The sequence below is a fragment of the Myotis yumanensis genome, unplaced genomic scaffold, assembly GCF_028538775.1.
Source record: "Myotis yumanensis isolate MYYU_CA2020_CCGP unplaced genomic scaffold, mMyoYum1.0.hap1 SCAF_7, whole genome shotgun sequence".
NCBI classification, from domain to species: domain Eukaryota; kingdom Metazoa; phylum Chordata; class Mammalia; order Chiroptera; family Vespertilionidae; genus Myotis; species Myotis yumanensis.
Window position 1 is genome coordinate 93,730,451 of NW_027223758.1, and position 20,909 is coordinate 93,751,359.

At 51.4% G+C, this 20,909-nt stretch overlaps 1 protein-coding gene across 4 annotated transcripts in view; it reads left to right on the forward strand.

The window, feature by feature from the left end:
* The first annotated feature begins 419 nt into the window (after positions 1-419).
* The window catches only part of TMEM241 (transmembrane protein 241), a 51,511-nt gene continuing 31,021 nt past the window's right edge, over positions 420-20,909 (forward strand). For 2 of the 4 annotated variants that reach the window (XM_070421282.1, XM_070421285.1), the window contains exons 1-5: positions 455-544; positions 1,041-1,227; positions 9,282-9,359; positions 12,957-13,038; positions 15,186-15,263. In XM_070421282.1, coding sequence (XP_070277383.1) covers positions 1,085-1,227; positions 9,282-9,359; positions 12,957-13,038; positions 15,186-15,263 — 381 coding nt within the window. In that variant the 5' untranslated portion in view covers positions 455-544; positions 1,041-1,084. Of the gene's footprint in view, positions 545-1,040; positions 1,228-4,575; positions 4,623-8,432; positions 9,078-9,281; positions 9,360-12,956; positions 13,039-15,185; positions 15,264-20,909 lie in introns of those variants that run through there. The other 2 variants (XM_070421283.1, XM_070421284.1) reach the window with 2 other exon arrangements.

A 20,909-nucleotide genomic window follows, 5' to 3' on the forward strand; every position in this document is an offset into this window, starting at 1 on the left:
GGAGTGGAGGGAGGGGCAGAGACCGAAAGAAAGATGGATGCGAGGGGGACGCACAGGTTGGTTGCTTCCTCCACGCCCCCTGGGGGCCAGGGGTCCAGCCTGTGGCTGAGGTCCTGCCCTTGACCCGATCGAACCCTGGCCCTTTGGTCCTGGGCCAGACCCGCTACACGGAACCACACCCCCTGGGGTCCTGTCTCCTCTCCACTGTTGCCCGTTCTTCCTCTCCAGGCGGTCGCAACCCCACCCCGCTGACCGGGTTTCTCCTCCGAGGTCATCCCGCAGCCCGGTCGTGGTGCCCCCGGAGCAAGCCACGTCTGGGGGTCCGGCCCATTTAAGAGCCGGAGGGGGCGTGGCCCCCGAGGGGCGGTCCCCGCGCCGATTGGCGGAGCGCGGAGCCACGTGGCGGCCCGGCAGCGGCGGCCCAGCTCCGGCCCGGCGGCTGTCAGGGTCCCGGGGGGCCGCCCGCCCTCAGATGAGCGGGAGGGGGCGCCTGGTGGGCCTGGCCTTCTGCACCTGCTACCTGGCGGCCCACCTCACCAACAAGGTGCGCGGGGGTCGGGGGGCCCGGGGGCGGAGGGTCCCGGGGGCGGGGGATCCCGGGGGTCGGGGGGAGCCGGGCCCGGGAAGGAGGGGAAGAGTGGGGAGCCCTCGCCTTCTCCCTAACCCGCCCCCCGGAGCCCCGATGCCGAGCCTCAGGGAAGCGATGGGCCGCCTCCGTCTCCCCGCGGACTCCGGACCCGTTAGAAGACGGGCCCACCCCGGCCCTCGGGGCGCCCGGAGTGTCGGGATGGCTTTTAGGATAAACCGTCTGCAGGCGGGTCCTGGGCCGTCGGAGGAAGAGGAAGCGGCGGGAAAGCCCTGGCACCTGCTCTGCAGGCGGCGACCTCCTGGCTTGGTGCCCACCCCGCCGGGAAGGTGGCCGCGGGGCTCCCGGGACCGCGGCGGAGGGGACGCGGCCTCTGCTGCCCCCCGCCCCCAGCCCCTCCTCTCTCTGGACCAGAACCGTTACTGACAGCATTTCCTCTTCCCATTGTTTTCAGAGAGGACGGGGGAGGGAGAGAGACATCACTGATGAGAGAGGGTCATGCCTGGCGGCCTCCTGCACGGCCCGCCGGGGGTCCCCTCCGCCCCCCGCCCACACACACACCCGGGGATGGAGCCGGAGCCGGGCCTGGGCCCTGGCCGGGAATGGAGCCTGACCTCCGGGTTCACCGGCCGGGCTGATGGGTATGTTTAAAACAGAATGACCTTCCTTTAACTTCCATAGAATCATCAGAAGGGACAGAGTGACGGGTTTTTCATGATAGCCCACGAGTCGTGGCATTGGCAGGAAGAAAAAGTATCCAGCAGGCGGACAGTGTTTCGTTCACTGACATTTATACCCTTCTGGGTGTACATTTGCATTATTTTTGTTTATTGGGGCACCACAGCATTTTATAGTTAATGTAATAGAGACTGAGTACCTACTATGTGCATCGCCTCAAGGTGCTACATGAAAATAACCCAAATCTTCATGCCCCAGGAATCTCTAATCTGAGTAACAGGGATCACTCAGAGTGTAAACAGTCAGCCAGACAGCGTTCTGCATTTTCCATGCTGGTTGGGATGCGCTGGGACGGGTGGGGAGCTGGATGGAGAGCAGAACAGCAGGCAGACAGGGGAGGCGAGGAGCCGTAAGAAGAGGGGGGAGGAGGTGCCGCCAGGAGTGACGGAGACGCCCTGGCCGGTGTGGCTCAGTGAGTGAGCATTGTCCCGTGCAGTCGGTTTGATTCCGGGTCAGGGCACATGCCGGGTTTTGGGCTCAGTCCCCAGCAGGGTCATGCAGGTGGCAGCCCATGGATGTTTCTCTCTCACATTTAGTTTCTCCCCCTTCCTCTCTAAAATCAATAAAAACATTCTTTTAAAAAGAGTTGTGGAGAGCCGATGGGAGACCCCGGCAGGGGTGGGTGAGATGGTTTTCGTAGGGGACGCGGGTAGGGACTTAGTAACGCGGGTAACGCTCTTGCTTCTTCTCGGCCAGGACCCTTCCTGTGGCAGCCACGGCCCGTGGTTGGACCACACAAGGGCCCAGTGGGAGAGGGGCTGTGCCGGGGCGCCGGGCGTGAGCTGCTGCATCCGGTCTCTGCCAAAGAATTCTCTTCAATAGTGAAGTCCTCTTTGTCGATGGAGAGGATCTTTTCCTCAAGTTTTTAGAACACTCTGTGCCAGTGATGGCGAACCTTCTGAGCTCGGCGTGTCAGCATTTTGAAAAACCCTAATTTAACTCTGGTGCCGTGTCACATAGAGACATTTTTGATCTTTGCAACCATAGTAAAACAAAGATTTATATTTTTGATATTTACTTTATATATTTAAATGCCATTTAACAACGAAAAATCAACCAAAAAAATGAGTTCGCGTGTCAGAGGTTCGCCATCACTGCTCTATGCTAATTTCTTTATTGTCCTATTTCTCTGTAGTTTTCTCCTCAAACTGCTTCCCTCTCTGTTTGTCTAAAGGAAGTTCATTAAGAAAATCTTGCCTGTTTTAGTTCCATTCCTTAGCATTATTACTGTCGAGAAGAGTGGTGAGCCCTAGCAGTTTGGCTCATTGTTTAGAGCGTTGGTCCTTGAACTGAAGGCTTGATTCCGGTCAAGGGCGTGCACCTCGGTTGCAAGCTCGATCCCAGGCCCTGGTCCGGGGTGTGTGCGGGAGGCAACCAGTCAGTGTGTCTCTCTCACATCTGTGTTTCTCTCTCTCTCTCTCTCTCTCCTCCTCCTCCCTTCCACTCTCTCTAAAAATCAATGGAAGAAATATCCTCCGGTGAGGATGAACAAAAAAATCCTATACAATAAAAGCTCAATCTGCAAATCGACCCAACCGTGGAACCACCGGTCCTATGACACACACTGACGGGGGAGGGGGGGGCCGGCGCAGATGCTGCCCCCTGGTGGTCAGTGCACTCTGGGGAGCGCTGCTCAGCCAGAAGCCGGGCTCTCCCGCCTCCATGGCAGTGCTAAGGGGCAGCAAGCTGAGCGGTGAGGAGCAGCGAGCAGGCAGGCGGTAAGGAGCAGGGGTCCCGGACATCCCCCGAGGGGTCCTGTTCTGCGAGAGGGTGTAGGCCAGGCTGAGGGACTCTCCCCCGCCCCCAGGTGCACGAATTTTCGTACATGGGGCCTCTAGTAAGTAAATAAAAGTGGTTGGTGTTTGCTCAGCGTGCGGACAGCAGGTGCTGGGGCTGCCTGGCCTGGCCGGCCTGGTGAGGGGGGCACTCCTCCGTCCGCACTCCTCCAGCGGTAGCCGACCGAGGCCCAGGCAGCCACCTGTCCTTCCCCTCACAGGTGCTAGCCCTTCCGTCTGGAGGCCAAGTCCACATCCGTTCTCCTTGTCATGGCCCCCAAATTGCTCCTTTTCCCTTGAGAAGCTCTTACTGCTCCTCTTCCAAATAGGTCTCTGTCTGAGCAACTCCTTGCTGACAGGAGAGGTGGCCTTTGTTCAGGGATTTCCTTGTTTTCTCGCTGTTCTTGCGGGAGGTGAAGTGGCAGCTGCAGCGTACTCTGTCTTGCCCAGTACCTAGGAGAGGGGTCCTCAAACTACGGCCCGCGGGCCACATGCGGCCCGCCGAAAACACTCATCCGGCCCGCCGGGTGTTTTTGCCGCCGCTGCCTGTCCTGCTGAGCAGCCGACTCGTCCCGAGGCCCGCGTGCGCATGTGTGGAATGTCTGAGGGACAGTGAACTGGCCCCCTGTTTAAAAAGTCTGAGGACAAAGCCCAGCACACAATAAACTAAGTAAATATTTGTTATTTGCAGGAGGGTTGTTAAGGGCGATGCAGGATATGGCCCAGATATTCACGCAATCTTCCTTCTATGTCTGTTGTAGAATGAAAATATCAGGGGAAAGTGGGAGGGACATGGAATTATGGGAGTAAATAGGCCAGAGAAGAGTGAAGGTCATTTCTAATAAACATGTGCACAGCGGGAGCCAGAATTGTGGCATTTAGGAACTCACACAGGGGACCCAACACCGTTCTATTCCATTGTTTAGAGCATGTGAGCAATCAGTAGAGTCCTTCCTAAAGCCCTTTAATAGAATTTGGCTTTTAAATAATTCTTAAAATGTTTAATAATAGAAAAAGGTAGCAAAAGATATCCATAAGGACAACTCCCCCCGCATTCGTAGAGTGCTGTCAGTCTGATTGAAAGACAGTAGAAATACAAGGTGACCTTAGCTGAGCTGGTTTTTAAAAAATCGCTTAAGCCCTTCTGGGTCCGGGAAGATGCTGCGTGATCAGCCGTCCAGCATCAGACCCAGCGGCTGCCCCATTGCCCGTGTGGCCCTTCCTCCCCCTGAGGTGGTCAGGCTCTGGGGGCCCGGGGAGCAGGCAGGCCCACTGTCTGGAGCAGGGCTGCGAAGGCTTTTCTGTGATGTTGTGTCTTGCCCTGTGTGTGATTGTGGTGGGGAGAGGCGGAGAATAAAGGCCTTTTTGAAACTTGAGTGTTCTTATGTTTCTGTGCTAGAGATTTCTGTGATGATGTGGTTTCTTTCAGTTCTCTGTCATTTGAAAACGTCCATTAACTGGGTATTTGTTTTCCAGTACGTCCTGTCGGTCTTGAAATTTACCTGCCCTACATTGTTCCAAGGGTGAGTATTGCTGTGCTCTTTGCACACATTTGCAGGAGATGTTCTACCAGCATCATCAAGTCTCCTTTAAATATAGATTTAAGAATGTTTCTAATTAAACGTATTGGGCTGACCTTGGTTAATAAAATTACATAGGCTTCAAGCTCATGATTCTGTAACACATCGTCTGTATGTGCCGTGTGTTCACCACTCCAAGTCAGATCTCCTGTCCCCAAGTACCTGACCTCCTTTTCCTTTTATCTTTAACGTATGTTTGATGACTGCATGGATTTTTCACCAAATAGGTATACTGTAATTTATTTAACTATTCTATTCGTGGGCATTTAAGTTGGGTCCCAGTTGGGTGGTATAAATACAATAGAGTTATCAGGCTTTTTTTATACTTAACTCTGCCAAATTTCCAACTATTTCGTTGGCATCGATTCATTCCTACATTAGAAATTTGGGTTAAAGAATATGAACTTCTTTAGTATTCTTCTTGAATGTTAACAGAATCTTTTCCAAAAAATGCTTTACCAATTTACATTGTCACCAGGCTGTACATGAGAGTTCTGTGTTGTTATACTAGAACCATGACTATTTTTTTCTTCTCTGCTGATTTCATGAGCCAAAATTGGTATTCCATTGTTTTATCTTATCATTTCTTAAATTACTCATCAAGTTGGACAGTTATATTTATTACTCACTTGCATCTTTTTTTTTCTAGTGAAGTATCTATATTTCCCGTTTACACTTTTATTTCTACAGGGTTTTTTTTTTTTTTTTTTATATCTTTCTTAGCAGTTTAATGAATTCCTCATATTTTAAGGATGCCAACCACTTGTCCATTATCTTTATTGGATTTTTTTATTTTTGTTTTTTTTTTACAATTTTATTTTGTTCTTTGCCTTTTTATTTTGGTGAACAGAACAATGAACAACCAACCGAGCCCGCCGGGTAGGCCTCCCATTTATTATGCTTTATTTATAACCCTTTCTAGCCTTTGGGTTGTTAATGTAATATATAAAGTTGTTTCTGTCTTTTTCAAATGTTTTTAAATTGATTTTAGAGAGAGAGAAAAACATTGACCAGTGCCCCGCCCCCCCATGTGCCCCAACCAGGGATCGAGCCCCCAACCCAGGAATGTGCCCTGACCAGGAATTGAACTGGTGACCTTTTGGTGCATGGGATGATGCTCAACCACTGCACCACCCCGTCCAGGGCTGGAGTTATTTTCTTGGGATCTATTTTTAAATATTTTCTTGGTAATAAATTTCCTTCAGTTTTTCCAGCTACAGTTGACATAAAATATTTGTTCCGCTGTACAACATAGTGAGTAGACATTTGTATAACTTATGAAGCGATCACCCTGATAAATCTAGTACAGGGTATATTATTGAGTACTTCTTTGTCAACTTTTATGGAAAGGGGCCACGCTAAATTGTTTTAATTATTAGCATTTAAATATGTGGTAGAGCTCGTCATCTCTCATTTTTCTTCTTTTTTGTATTACACACATGCAAACAAAAAAGTAGGGCTCATGATCTTAATGTCAGACAAAGCTGAATTCAGGACAGAAAGCATGAAACAAGTGAGGATAGATACGTGTGATAATGCGGGAACGTGCAGTTCAAAATGAAAATGATGGTGATGAATCTCTGTAACCCAGTAAACAGAGCATCATCATTTATCAAACAAAAGTGCAGGAATACCAGGGATAAATAGAAACATACTAGTAATAGGAGACAAGTTTACTACTATATTTCCATGACAGTTCAATTAGACAAACAAGAACTTCATATGTATAATAATTATATTAATTAGCATACACACATATATGTGCTAAATAATACAATCTATATATCTATCTATATATATAGATAGATATATAGCCTAAGCGACCATTACGACCGGTCGCTATGACACTCACTGAGCACCAGGGGGCAGATGCTCAATGCAGGAGCTGCCCCCTGGTGGTCAGTGCGCTCCCATAGCCAACCTCCTGTGGCCGGCCAACCTCCCGCAGTCCCTCCATCCCCCCACCCCCCTCGGCTGGCTGCCTGATCAGCATTGGGCCAGACAGCCTCAATTGGCCCCATTGCTGCCAGGCCGAGGGACCCCACCCATGCACGAATTCATGCATTGGGCCTCTAGTATATATATATATATATATTAACAACGGTCGATTTTTCCTAGTGCTGCAGGTGTCAGTTCTCAGCCACAACATATGTGGGGTCATGAAGCTCACCTGAGACACACTTCCTCAGCCTGCAGAGTTTAGGGGGAGCACAGGTTATAAAATAAGCACCCCTCCCCTTCCCAATGCAGAAAAAAGTATAGCAAAATACCAAAGTATTGAGGGAAACTATAGGCATAAACTTATCCTGTTTCCTTCTAGTTGCTTTTTTATTTAGGCAGCACATTCATAAATTTCAAAGCCATATTTTTAGTTATGACTTGAGACATGACCTCAGAAATGATTACCACACACCTAGGTATCGCGACACCACGGTAGGAACCCTGGCCTAGAGGATGAGGTCATTGGTGTGACACACAGTCCTCCCAGGGCTTGCACCCGCCCCTCCCCAGGACCAGGTGCTGTCTCGGGCCAAGGGCAGCCACATTCCACCATGTTAACCGCCCAAAGCCTTGGGAATGTGCCAGGCCATTTCGCACTTCTGAGAGTTTGCCTGTGCTTCCTCTTGACCTTCTTCTAGACCTGCCCAGAACAACATAATGTTCTTCCATCTCCTGTGTGGTGCTGAGCAGCTGCTTATTCTAAGATCCAGTTTTCCAGTCCCCCTTGCGAAGCCTTCATGACAGGCAGGCAGAGCAGACGATATGGGCCGTCCCCTCAAACAGCTTGATCTAGAGCGGTGGCTCTCAGCCAGATGGCTCCCGCCCGCCCAGGGGGTACTGGCAGCATATGGAGACAGTGTGGGTAGTCACAGCCGGGAGGAGGAGAGGGGACGGTTGCTCCAGGCACCTGGGCAGTGGAGGCCTGGGTGCTGCTGAGCTCCCTGCCAGGTGCAGGACAGCCCGTAACACAGACGTCCACTTGGGAAAGTGCCCTCTTTCCGAGGGAGAGGGGATCTTGGAGAAAAGTAAGACCAGGGGCCAGAACACACATTAGGAGTTGTTAGAGTAACTGAGAGAGGACAGTGGCTTGGGAAGGGGCAGCTGGACGAAGAAGGCGGACATGTTCTAACCATGTCCAGGAGGCCTTGGTGGCTACCTGCATGCTAGGGCTGAAGGAGAAGGAAGCAAGAATAACCACGAGGTTCCAGTCACTGCAGGTAAATCTAGGGGCGGGCAAAAGAGAAAGGCAGGCCCACCAGGACAGGGGTCTTTGTTTTCTTCACTGATGCCTGGAGTGTCTAGATCAGTGCCGGGCACACAGAATGCACCCAATAAATATTTGTAGAATGAGTTACTTTGCCCTACTGTGCATCTCCTATTGTTTTGTCCATGGAGAATATTCCCTGGGCATTTGCGAAGAGAACATAATCTCTATTTGCAAGATAGAGTGATATTTATCTAGTAACTAGAGGCTCAGTGCACAAATTCATGCACGGTGGGGTCCCTCAGCCTGGCTGGTGATCGGGGTCGATCTGGGGCCGGCCAACTGGGGGTAGGGACCACAGGAGGTTGGCTGGCCACAGGAAGTTGGCTGTGGGAGCGCACTGACCACCAGGGGGCAGCTCCCGCATTGAGTGTCTGCCCCCTGGTGCTCAGTGTGTGTCATAGCAACCGGTGATAAGGGTCGCTTAGGCTTTTATACATATAGGTTTTTATTGACTTTAGAGAGGAAGGTAGAGGGAGAGAGACATAACACATCACTGATGAGAGCGAGTCCCACAGACCCCCTACTGGGGATGAGCCTAAAACCCCAGGCATGTGCTCTGAGCTGGAATTGAACCCATGACCTCCTGGTTCATAGGTTGACGCTCAACCACTGAGTCACACTGGCTGGGCTCAACCATTTGTAAAACAAGCGAGTAGAACATTTAAGGTTGCATTTTAGAACAAATCCTTTGGCTTCAAGGGAGAGACTGGATGGGGTGGGGCAGCCTGGATGGGTCTGGTGCTGGTGTTCAGGTGGCAGGCCATGAGAGTCTGAGTAGGCAGAGGCGTAGGGATGGAAGGAAGGCTTCAGACGTGGGAACTGTTATGGGGATAAATCTGTTGGATTTTGCAAGTAAATGAGGGAGGTGAGGATGGAGGAAGGGCTAGGACAGCATCTAGCTTTCTGGTTCGCTGATTAGTGAGAGTGGGAAGGCGACCAGGATGGAAGGCGGAAGTTCCAGGGAACGTTTTTTGGATGTGTTATATATGGGAGCTTGTGGGTTTCGGGTGAGCAGGGCGACTGGGAATCGTCAGTGCAGAGGCAATGGGGACGCAGGTGGCTGTGGGGAGTTGTTCAGGGCAGGTCTTGGAAAGGAGAGGCCCGATGTCAGCTCTTATGGATTCAAGGGAGTAAGTAGAAGTTGGGAAGGACAGTGAGCACTGGGGTGGCAATGGGGGAGAGAGGGAGGAACAGGCCAAGGGGTTGGATGTGTATATTTGTGTCGACAGATCTTCCTTCCGGGGTGATGGCTTCTGAGACCGTTAAGTTAAATTCAGATTGGAAAAAAATAAATAAAAAATTAAAAAATTAAAATGGACCTTTATTCCTTTCAGGTGGCAGACGTTAGTCGGTGGACTTTTGCTGCATGTGTCGTGGAAACTGGGCTGGGTGGAGATCAGCAGCAGTTCCAGGTAGAGCCTCTCTGTGCTTCGTGACTCAGACCTGCTTCCTCTTCTGTGATTTCTCGCGGCTTTATGTTGGGAGCTGTTTGGTCTCTTAGTTCCCTTCTACCTTTAAGATGCAATGATTTTATAATCAAATAGGACGCAAGTAGTGTTTTTCTGGTTAGTAATGCCACTGACATGGTGTTAAAATGAAGTGAGATATGTAGTGTATGATACCATACTAGTTTGACTTTGTTTTACATCAGAAGACCACTATGAATGAGTTTTTAAATAAACTTTTAAACATTGTTAGTAAATTTTGGAATTGTTTTCTTATAGAAGAATTAGAAAGAATATAAAGAATTTCCACTCTCTTTACTCAGATTCCCTAACAGGTGGGGGAGAAGTCCCACCCCTTAGTTTTCCATTGAGTGTCTTTGTGGAGCCATAACAGATATCTTTATAAAACTTCCACATTTACCAGTCCTGTCCCTAAAGAATGAACAGTGAGACAATCAGTTAGGGTCCGGACTGTACTTTCTTTTAATGATGGGTTATTTCTCTTTTTATTTTATTTCAGAGAGAGGAAAGGAGAGGGAGAGAGAGAGATAGAAACATCAATAATGAGAGAGAATCATGGATCGGCTGCCTCCTGCACACCCCCTACTGGGGACCGAGCCAGCAACCCGAGCATGTGCCCTGCCCGGGAATCGAACTGTGACCTCCTGGTTTACAGGTTGACACTCAACTACTGAGCCACACCGGCCGGGCAGGAACTGATTTCTTTGAAACCCTTGTTGGGCTTCAGGGATTGTCAGAACTTCGCTGAAGGTGTCAGGGTTTCCGTAGCAGCACAAAATGGGGTTACTCAGGCCAGCGAAATGGGAACTGGGGAGAAGTGATGATTCTGGAGGAGAAGGACCAGTGATGACAGTGCCCTGAAAAATGAAACTTTACCACAAAATGGCAGCGATCCCGTCTTTCTAGCCAGGGATACCCCTCGTGTGTGAAGCCTTGGGCTCCCGGCTCGTAGGTTCCGTAGGTGGGGACCAGGCGGCCTTACTTCAAACCAGGAGCCAGCAAGCAGAGACAGACCAGGTATGTCGGCTTTGTGGGCCGGGCCGTCTGTCACAGCCGCTCCCCTGCCTCTCATGGAAGCAGCCACAGACGGACGCGGACAGGAGTGGTCGTGTGCTAACAAAGTGCCGTTTGCAGAGCGAGGCAGCAGGCTGGGGTTTGGCCCAGGGCCGTAGTTTGCTGACTCCAACTTTAAGTTGAGCTCTGTGACAGGGCGTAGCATCACAGCGTTCTTGGGACCAAGCAGTATTGGGGTTGAACTTTGTCAGGGGCACGTGGCCTGTGAGTCAGAGGAAGAGGAAGAGGGAGGAGAAAGGTCTGAGAGAAGGAGGAGGGCGGAGAAGAGAGAATAAGGCTCTGTGGGGGCCGTATTCACCAGTAATGGACCCCCAGATGGAACCTAGGAGCCTCCTGCAGTATAGAGCCAACGTGTCTAGAAGTCCTGTGGCCTGCCAAACACATGGTGATTGACAGCTGTGAGGCGTTACTGTGGAGGCAATGCCGACGGCGCCACGTGAGCCTGGTGTCTTGGTCACTCGTTTTCATGTGTGGAAACTTTCTCGGTCCACTGGGTGTCAGTATAACACAGGGAGTTTCCAAGAATTCAGCCCGAAGGGCCCTTGAGGCATTCACGAACAGACAGACCGAGTGTTCAGGGAGCAGATGCACCCTCAGTGAAGTGCGCTCTATTTGAAAACAAGTGATTTAATGTAATCAGCCTTCATCTCAATAACGACAGTTTCATCGTTCACGCCAGCATTTCACATGCTGCTTGTAAATGCTTTCTTCACCGGGTGCTCAGGGACAGGAGTGTGCGCACACAAAAACAGACCCACAACTCCAGCAAGATGCAGCATTTGTGCTTATAAATCCTGTGAGGTATAAAGCATAAATCCTGTGAGAATAACTGTGTAGCCCCGCAGTTTTCAAACCAGACCCTGTGGCAAATAGTTCTTCAACAGGGACTGTACTCTGCAATTGTACAGTCTAATCCAGGGCTGGGCAAACTTTTTGACTCGAGGGCCACAATGGGTTCTTAAACTGGACCGGAGGGCCGGAACAAAAGCATGGATGGAGTGTTTGTGTGAACTAATAGAAATTCAAAGTAAACATCATTACATAAAAGGGTACGGTCTTTTTTTTAGTTTCATTCATTTCAAACGGGCCGGATCTGGCCCGCGGGCTGTAGTTTGCCCACGGCTGGTCTAATTTTTACCCCCAGGAGTCGCTGTGAGCTCCTTTCCTTTACACACACATGCACACATACATATACTTGGACACACACACACGAGCACACATGCACACGCACACACACACATGCACACACATGCACACATGCACACACACACCTACTCACTGGCTCGGCCGCTCCTGGAGGCCCATGGACCACAGAGAGCCAGGACCACCCCAGGATTTAATGCCCTCTGGCCTCCTTCGTTGGCATGGAGACAATGTAAGATCACCCAGCACTGAGGTCCAGATGGTGCTGCCTTGTGAATGAAAGTTGGAGAAAGAGAGAGTGCGCTAATAAGCAGTCTGTGCTCCTTTGTTCCCGATGTGCAGGCCACTGGCTCTCTTAGAATCCTGCATGTCAGAGCTGTAAAGGAGGGTGTGTTAGTCAGTGCAGGCTGCCATAACAAAAACACCACTGAGCCACACCAGCCAGGGGAGACGACACATTTTAATGCCATGCTCTCTGGGAAGTTGTACAAAGGCAGGTCTGACCACGGAAGGGGTGCTGCTCATGCTGATGAAGTTGACAAAGATCATGTTTGAGCGGGAACCACCCCAGGAGAGCAGGCCGTTGGTTAGTTGGGATGATCATGTCACATCCTGCTGAGATGGCTTCATTTACTGATGCCTGTTATTGGAATAACTCAGAACTTGAGTTTGAGGACTGAATGCATTTGTAACTGATGGGGAAGCAAGCTGCCACCTTGGTGAGATGCACTCCCTATAAACCGGATTTTGCTTTTTCTGGGAAGAGCGGGTTCTAAACTTCCTTGAAAAAGCAGTTCTTGGTGTGGCCATGACTGAATCAGTCCTTAGAGACTCCGGAGCCGGCACTCGGGCTCTCAGTCGGAGAAGCTGGCACGTGGCCTCCCAGCTCAGGCTCTAGCTTGGCTGTGTTTCCAGTTCTGTCCTTGGACACTGTGGGTCCTTTGGTTGTGGTTCCATGGAGCGGTTTGGTGTATTGCCTTTAAAATTTTTAATAATGTGGCATAAGTTCAAAACTTCTGGCTACTTAACATCCAAAGAATAATGTTCACTGCCTCCTTAAAAATTAGATTTGTTCCCCCTCCCAGCCTGCAGGAGGCTTTTTCCACGTCCAGCTCACCTGTGTCCTGCGGTGGGACCACTGCCACTAGGTAGGTGGCCGAGTGGCCTCCATCACCCTCAGAGATACACTTGTCATACTGCTCGACTCCCCCAGGGATGTGTCATAGCTGCTGTCACTGCATCTGGGGCACCTGAAGGTAATTCCTTCCAGCGAAGGCTTTGGACATAAAGTGACGGAAGTATTATGGCCTCTTTTCTTCTTTCTAGATCTGATGTTTTGGCGTGGCTTCCTGCTTCGGTGCTGTTTGTGGGCATAATCTATGCCGGTTCCAGAGCATTATCCAGACTGGTGAGTGTTGGAGGTTTTGGGGGACAGCCCTTCTCTTGTCTCTTCTGCCCCGCTGCCTGCTAGCTTATTGCATCCGGTTAATGGGACAAAGCTTTGATAATGGTATAGCTGAGTGGAGAGCAAGCCCTGGACCTGAGGCACATGGGCCGTGACCCACTCTCTCTCCCTGGATTGCAGACAAGCAGGTAACAGGGAAGGGCCGGCTTCTTTTAGACGAAGAGATGCCCAGATGGAGGTGCAGGAAAAAGGGTGGTGGTGACTTTGTGGAGCTGTCGATAGGGCCGTCCTCGGGCCAGGAGAGGGTTTAGCCTGCCCCTTGCTCCCGGGGAACGGTAACCCTGCCCCTTGGTAATGTGGCCGGGCCATGCTGGGTTCAGGCGTGGAAGTACGTGCCTCATACAGGGTTGATGCCCAGTAGCATGGGATGCCAGTGAAAAGAGCCTCTCTTCTATCCTCCTACCCTGTCCCCCTGGATTGAGCTCAAAGGTGGGAACTGTGAAGAACAAACTTCTTCTAGTTACGTTATATGGGACTCCAAAAATTTAGTTATTTTGCCATTAAAAGATAACCTTTCATACCACCACTGACCAGAGACTGAGAATGTGGCTTAAAAAAAAAATCTAACGATAGTAATGCCTCTTCCCATTTTTTAAAAAATAAGTTTTTATTGATTTCAGAGAGGAAGGGAGAGGGAGAGAGAGAAACATTGATGATACAGGAGAATCATCGATAGGCTGCCTCCTGCCCACCCCCTACTGAGGATCGAGCCTTGACCTCCTGGTTCAAAGGTCAATGCTCAACCACTGAGCCACGATGGCTAGACTAACCTCTTTCCATTTTTTACCCTGGGACTAACTTTTTATCTGTCGGAAAATGATTGCATTCCTGCTTTTGGAAAACGCAATATTTGCAGAACAGTTGAGGCCTTTTACGTAAAGTTTGTTGTTATGTGAAAGCAGTAATAAAACAAACGAGATCTGCCTAACTGGATAACAATATTATTGCTAGGACAGCTCCCAAGTTACAAAATAGTGGTTGAGAATTAAAAGCAGTAATTTATAAATTAAATCAACATTTTTCTTTCACGATTTATAAGCCTGAGTAGATGGGCTGCTGTGTGCCGTGGGGGGAAACATCCTGGGGGGGCTGAGAAATGACCCCGTGCTTGTCTGGCCTGGCCGTGGCAGCCTCTGCTTGATGCTGTGCCCTCCTGCGAGTCTGCTGCCTTACTTGCAGCCGTGACCTGGGGGGCTTCCTCTCCTCTGCAGAGTAGAGCACTGGGTAAAAAAACTGTGTTGTCCAAAGGTTTTTAAAGTTTTTGTAGGATCTGGGTAGTTACTGATGCCAGAATTTTGAAGTTTGAATAACAGAAGTGCATACTAATAATAACTTTTTTTGTTGTACAGTGTTTCCATATGTTTCTAGAGTGATTTCCCCCTGTGTATTTGTATGTGTTTCTCATAGTCACTTGATAGGTGATGGGTGAGGCAGATGGTAATTGCCTGACAGAAGACGGAACTCAGGTGTTTCAAGTCTTGGTCATCTGCCTCTGGTTCTAGATAGTGGTCTAGACAGTGGTCTAGAGAGTGGGCTGGACAGTGGTCTAGAGAGTGGTCTAGAGAGTGGTCTGGACAGTGGTCTAGATCAGCAGTCGCCAACTGGTGGTCCGCAGACCACTGGTGGTCTGTGAGGTCTGAAAGGTTGGCAACTGCGGGTCTAGACAGTGGTCTGGACAATGGTCTGGACAGTGGTTTAGAGAGTGGTCTGGACAGTGGCAGCTCTTCTGGCCTTTTCCCTTTCCAGATTTGCTCTTTAGGACCAATGCATATCCACTGAGAGTAGGCCAGTCCATCTTGCAGGTGTCCACTTATTCACGGGATGTGTCCTCTGTACCTGGCACAGTGCTTGACACACAGCAGATGCTTAGTAACTGTGTGTTGATGGAATAGCCGTGGAAGGGAGCCTCTACATCCACCTCACCTAGCCCAGTCCATGCAGACGGGGTGTTGCTGGTGATGATTATATATACTAGTATATGTGAATGCCAAAAGTTCCCACGGATCTTTATTTTTAAGCAGAAATCAAGAATTATGTAAGCATGAGATCACAGAAAATGTTTTCATGCTTCTTATTCTGTTTCCTTTCAGGCCATTCCTGTGTTTCTCACTTTGCACAATGCAGCTGAAGTTATCGTCTGTGGGCACCGGATGTGTTTTCGGAAAGAGGTAAATGATAATGCATGATGCCAGTTTCACGTCCCTTGCTTTAAATTTCAAAGCATGCCTTTTTTTTTAATGGCTGAAAGTAGTGTCTACCTTCTCTGGATATCTGTTGCCAGTCAGGACTGCCGGACAGGGGTTATTACTTTCGAGGACCATGGTTTTGACATCTGTCATCCACCAAGCATACGTGAGAGTGCGTGTTGACCCCGTGGGCCTCCAGGCCAGGCCTGAGCCAGGGCCTGGGATGCAAAGAGGGATCCCCTGTGGGCCTGGTGGTTCCCCTCCCAGCATCTCCCAGTGCCACGTGGACGCCCATGTCCAAGCTTTCTGTAGGGCACTGGGGCATTGCCCACTTCCCACGGCAGGGACAGACATTCCTTTTCCTTCCCAGTTCCAGCTCAGCCTCAAACCAGCTAGGACATGCTTCTTCACCTCTGTGCCTCCGTCTGTGAGGGGGCAGTGACCTCACCCAGCTCATAGCACTGTCAGGAGGGCGCAGCGCGGCACACATCAGTGCTTCCCACGGTGTCTGGTGCGTAGTAGGTGCTCTGCATGTTAGCTGTGTTTATTGACATTATTAGTGGTGGTTTTAACTTGGCCCCTCTTTCAGGAGTTACTTTTTTCCTAACATCTTCCCTTTTGAAATGATTCCATATCAAAATTTTGGAACTTTTAAGAGAGGCTGGTGAGCCATTCACCAGGCAGCACACTTCTTACAGGTGGGCAGGAAGGAGGAGTCCCTCCTGTGGCGGAGGCCACTGAGCACCCATGCGTCCTGTCATTCCTGCCTGCAGCTCCTGGGTTACCTGCCCTCCTCTCCATACTCGTTACCCCTCCCTCTCTGTTGGCTGTTTCCCTCGGCCCACCACACGCTCAGTGCTCTCAGTCAGGGGTGGAGCAGGTCCTGGGAGACCCACTCACAAAAACTGTGCTTACTTTTAAATTTATCTTTATTGTCGAAAGTATTACAGATGTCCCTTTTCCCCTCCATTCACTCTCTCTACCCAATGCTCGTCCCCCTTCCCCACCCTGGTCCTTCACTGCATAGTGTCTGTGTCCACGGTTAAGCATATCTCCACTAATAAAAGAGAAACATGGTAATTGGCGTACGACCGCTACCCTTTTCATTGGCTAATCAGTGAGTATATGCAAATTAACTGTCAGCCAAGATGGCGGCCGGCAGCCAGGCAGCTGGAAGCGAACATGAGGCTTGCTTGCTCCAGGGACTGCAGACTCCAACGTTCCCCGCCTGCGCTGCCGGCCTCTGAGCCAGCAGTTTGAAACATTCTAACAAATATAGGCCGGGATCTCAGAGCTGGAGTTATACATTGTTTCTATTACAGAACGGCAAACAAACCAGCAGCGGAAGCCTCAGAGCTAGAGCCAGAGCTAAAGCTGGCCCAGAATAAAAAAGAAAAAAAACAAAAAAAGGAGCGGTTGGGAGCTTCAGTTAATCGCCAGCCTTAAGGCAGCCCTCAGCCCCTCACCCAGACTGGCCAGGCACCCCAGTGGGGACCCCCACCCTGAAGGGTGTGTGACCAGCTGCAAACAGCCATCATCCCCTCATCCAGGCTGGCCAGGCACCCCAGTGGGGACCCCCACCCTGACCCAGGACACCCTTCAGGGCAAACCAGCTGGCCCCCAGGCCTCTGTCCTATATAGTAAAAGGGTAATATGCCTCCCAGCACTGGGATCAGCAGAGCTGCGAGGCCTCCTGGCACCGGATCAGCGTGACAGGGGGCAGCGCCCAAACACCCTGATCACCCTGCGGATCTGTGTGTGACAGGGTGTGGTGCCCCAACCCCCCCACCCCTCCACAGGCCCTGCTCTGTGTGTGACAGGGTAGAGCCATAACCTCCCCATCGGCCCTGCCCTGAGTGTGACAGTGGCGGTGCCCCAACCCCCTGATCGGCCGTGCTCTGTGGGTGATAGAGGGCAGCGCCCCAACCCGCCCCCCCCCCCCCCCCCGACGGGCTCTGCTCTGTGTGTGACAGAGTAGAGCCATAACCTCTCCATCGACCCTGCCCTGAGTGTGACAAGGTGCAGCTCCCCAACCCCCTGATCCGCCCTGCTCTGTGTGTGACAGGGGGCGGTGCCCTAACTACCCTATCGGCCCTACTCTGTGAGTGACAGGGGGGAGCTCCTCAACCCCCTGATGGGCCCTGCTCTGTGAGTGACAGGGGGGAGCTCCCCAACCCCCTGATGGGCCCTGCTCTGTGAGTGACAGGGGGGAGCTCCCCAACCCCCTGATGGGCCCTGCTCTGTGCATGACAGGGGGTGGCGCTGCAACCTCCCCATCGACCCTGCCTTGAGTGTGACAGGGGGTGGTGCCCCAACCCCCCAATCGGCCCCACCCTGAGCGTGCCTGAGGGTGGCATCGCAACCTCCCAATCCGCCCTGCTCTGTGCATGACAGGGGGCAGCACCCCAACTCCCCAATCAGCCCTGCTCTGAGCCCAACCAGGGGCTGCACCTAGAGATTGGGCCTGCCCTCTGCCACCCGGGAGCAGGCCTAAGCCAGCAGGTCGTTATCTCTCGAGGGGTCCCAGACTGCGAGAGGGCACAGGCTGGGCTGAGGGACCCCCCCCTTCCCCCCCCCCCCGAGTGCACAAATTTTTGTGCACCGGGCCTCTAGTCTATATATATAAAAGGCTAAGCATCTGTTTGACTATCCGACCAGTTGCTATGATGTTCACTGACCACCAGGGGGCAGATGCTCAACGCAGGAGCTGCTGAGCTGCAGTGACTTGGCAGTGGCAGTTCTTGGGTGATGCACCCCGGCACCAGAGAGTAGGGAGCCCGATTCTGGGTGCGTCACCCAAGAACCACCCTCTTGCAATCCGGGACCCCTCAGGGGAAGTCGGAGAGCTGGAGATCCCCGCAGGCCAGCCGAGGGACCCCTCCTGCCAGAGGAACCCTGCTCACTCTGCAGATGCCCTTCGAGCTGTGGTGCCACCCTAGCTGTGGCCGGTCAGGGAGGGACCATGGGAGGTTGGCTCCAGGGTGTGTCCAGCCTGTCTCGCCCAGTCCCGCCCTGCCGGCCACCTTCTAATTAATTTCCTTTCAATGTGCACGAATCCATGCACCGGCACTAGTCCTATAAAGGGTGTCCCAAAATTCACGCAAGATTTGAATTTTGTGTGAGCATTAACAACAACAAAAAATAATAAAAGCCTAATTTTACTTGGTTTATTGAATTAGATTCTAATAACTGTTGCCCTTTGATTTCAATCCCTTCCATTTGATAAGCATTACCAACTACCAATTATGGCCCAGGAGCAGGGACAATGAAGACCAGTGAAGACCACGGCTTTTCGTATGTGCCAGCAAAGCCGTGGAGGCCATTTACCCGATGTGCTATTCCATACATAACCCTATACTGTATACTTTATGAATCAATAAAAAAGATACAATTTTTAATTATAAACCTGTGTTTTCTATCAAAATTACTTCTTGCGTGAATTTTGGGACACCCTTTATAATAAAAGCCCAGAGATTGAACAGTGGAATGACCAGAACGACCACTTGACCAGTCTCTATGACGCACACTGACCACCAGGGGCCAGATGCTAAACACAGGAGCTGCCCCCTGGTGGTCAGTGGGCTCCCACAGTGGGAGCACCACTCGCTCAGCTGACCAGGATGAGCAGCTGCTCCCACAGAGGGCCGATCCCCGCAGGCCAGTCCCCCACCAGTGCACGAATCCATGCTCTGGGGCAGTAGTATACGTATAAGTTCTTCGGTTAATCTCTCCCCACCCACCCTCCCCTGCCAGCCCTCTGAGATTCTGCACTCTGTTCCATGCCTCTGTGTCTCTGGATCTGTTTTGTTCATCAGTTTATTTCGTTCATTAGATTCCACATAGGAGTGAGGCCATGGATACTTGTCCTTCTCTGAATGGCTTATTTCACTTAGCACAATACTCTCCAGGCCCCTCCTTGCTGTCTCAAAGGGTAAGAGAGCCTTCTTGTTTTACAGCTGCGCAGTATTCCATGGTGCAGATACACCACAGCTTTTTTATCAACTGTGTTTATAAAACCAAAACTGAACAGGAAAGCCAGCACGCTGCTGTGCCCATGCACACCCCTGCCCACCTCCACTCTTCTCGTCCTGGCCCTTGCCCACCACTGAGTCTATGCTGTCCACATCCTCCCGTCTCTTTCATCTCCCACCATTTCCTGCTTTCGCCCCCACCATTACCTGAAATGCTCTGGCAGAAGCCCCTGATGGCTTCCTGTTTGCGACTCTGTTGGTCTTTCGCACCTTTCACCACCCCACACCCTTCTCTCGACTCCCTCGGCTCACATGATCTGCATTCCCCTCCCTGCTGGCCTCTTCCTGAGACACTGGCTCTTTCTTCATAGCCACCCGTCCAGGGCCTCCCGGGCTCTGTCTCGGGAGCCTAGGAGACCAGACACTTTCTGGACTCCACCCTGCGGCACCGGCTGCTTCAGTTCCCGGTGACTCCCACGTCCCCGTCTCCAGCCCAGCGCTGCCTCTTCAGCTCAGCCGTGGGGCCTGCTCGGTGTTTCCTGGGCAGCTGAGCTGCAAAGGGGTCCAAATGGTACTGGCGTGTTTCTCAGACTCGCTTCTCACTGGGCTCTCCCCACCCTGATCACTGTCTCTCCAGCCAGAACCAGCACGTGAGGGCTGTGGCCTGAAAGGGCTAAGGGGTGGTGGTGCGGGTGGACAGGCCTGGCCGGTGGGCTGTGGCCGAGCAGGGTCATAAAGGGCCGGGCTGTGCCATTAGGTTGTGTGTCCCCAGCCCTTCGACCTTGGGCAGCTGACCTAATTTCTTGGGGCCTCTGTGTCCTCACGTGTAGCCCATAACCCAGGACCCTAATGAACTCGGACGCAGTCAGGACTGGTAGAGTGCGAGGCTAGCCACGGCCAGAGCGAGGAGCTCTGGAGGCAGTCCTCTAACCCAGCCACGCAAGATTTGTGTGTGACGTTGGCAGTGACTTGGAGGCGTGGCCTTACCCCTGGATGACACCCCCCACCCCGTGTTCCTGGAGCCCCGGGGGATGGAGCTCTGTACTGACTTCCTGCTCATTTTTATGCTCCGTGTCTCAGGTCTGAGCTCCTTTAGTCTGAGGGTTTCAAAATAAAAAAGGTTGCCCGGCTGGCATGGCTCAGTGGTTGAGCATCAACCAATGAACCAGGAGGTCGAGGTTGGATTCCCCGTTAGGGCACATGCCCGGGTTGCGGGCTCAATCCCTAGTAGGGGGCGTGTAGGAGGCCAGCGATCAATGATTTTCATTCATCATTGATGTTTCTATCTCTCCCTCTCCCTTCTGAAATCAATAAAAACATTTAAAAAAAATAATAAAATAGCCCTAACCAGTTTGGCTCAGTGGATAGAGCATCGACCTGCGGACTGAAAGGTCCCAGGTTCGATTCTGGTCAAGGGCATGTACCTTGGTTGTGGGCACATCCCCAGTTGGGGGTGTGCAGGAGGCAGCTGATGGATGTTTCTCTCTCATTGATGTTTCTAACTCTCTATCCCTCTTCCTTCCTCTCTGTAAAAAATCAATAAAATATATTTTTAAAAAAATAATAAAATAAAAAAGTATTCTCTCCTCTGTGGAATGGTGCGCTTGCTCAGGCACGGACTGGTTTGCTGCCCTGTAACAGGCTCCCAACAGCTGGG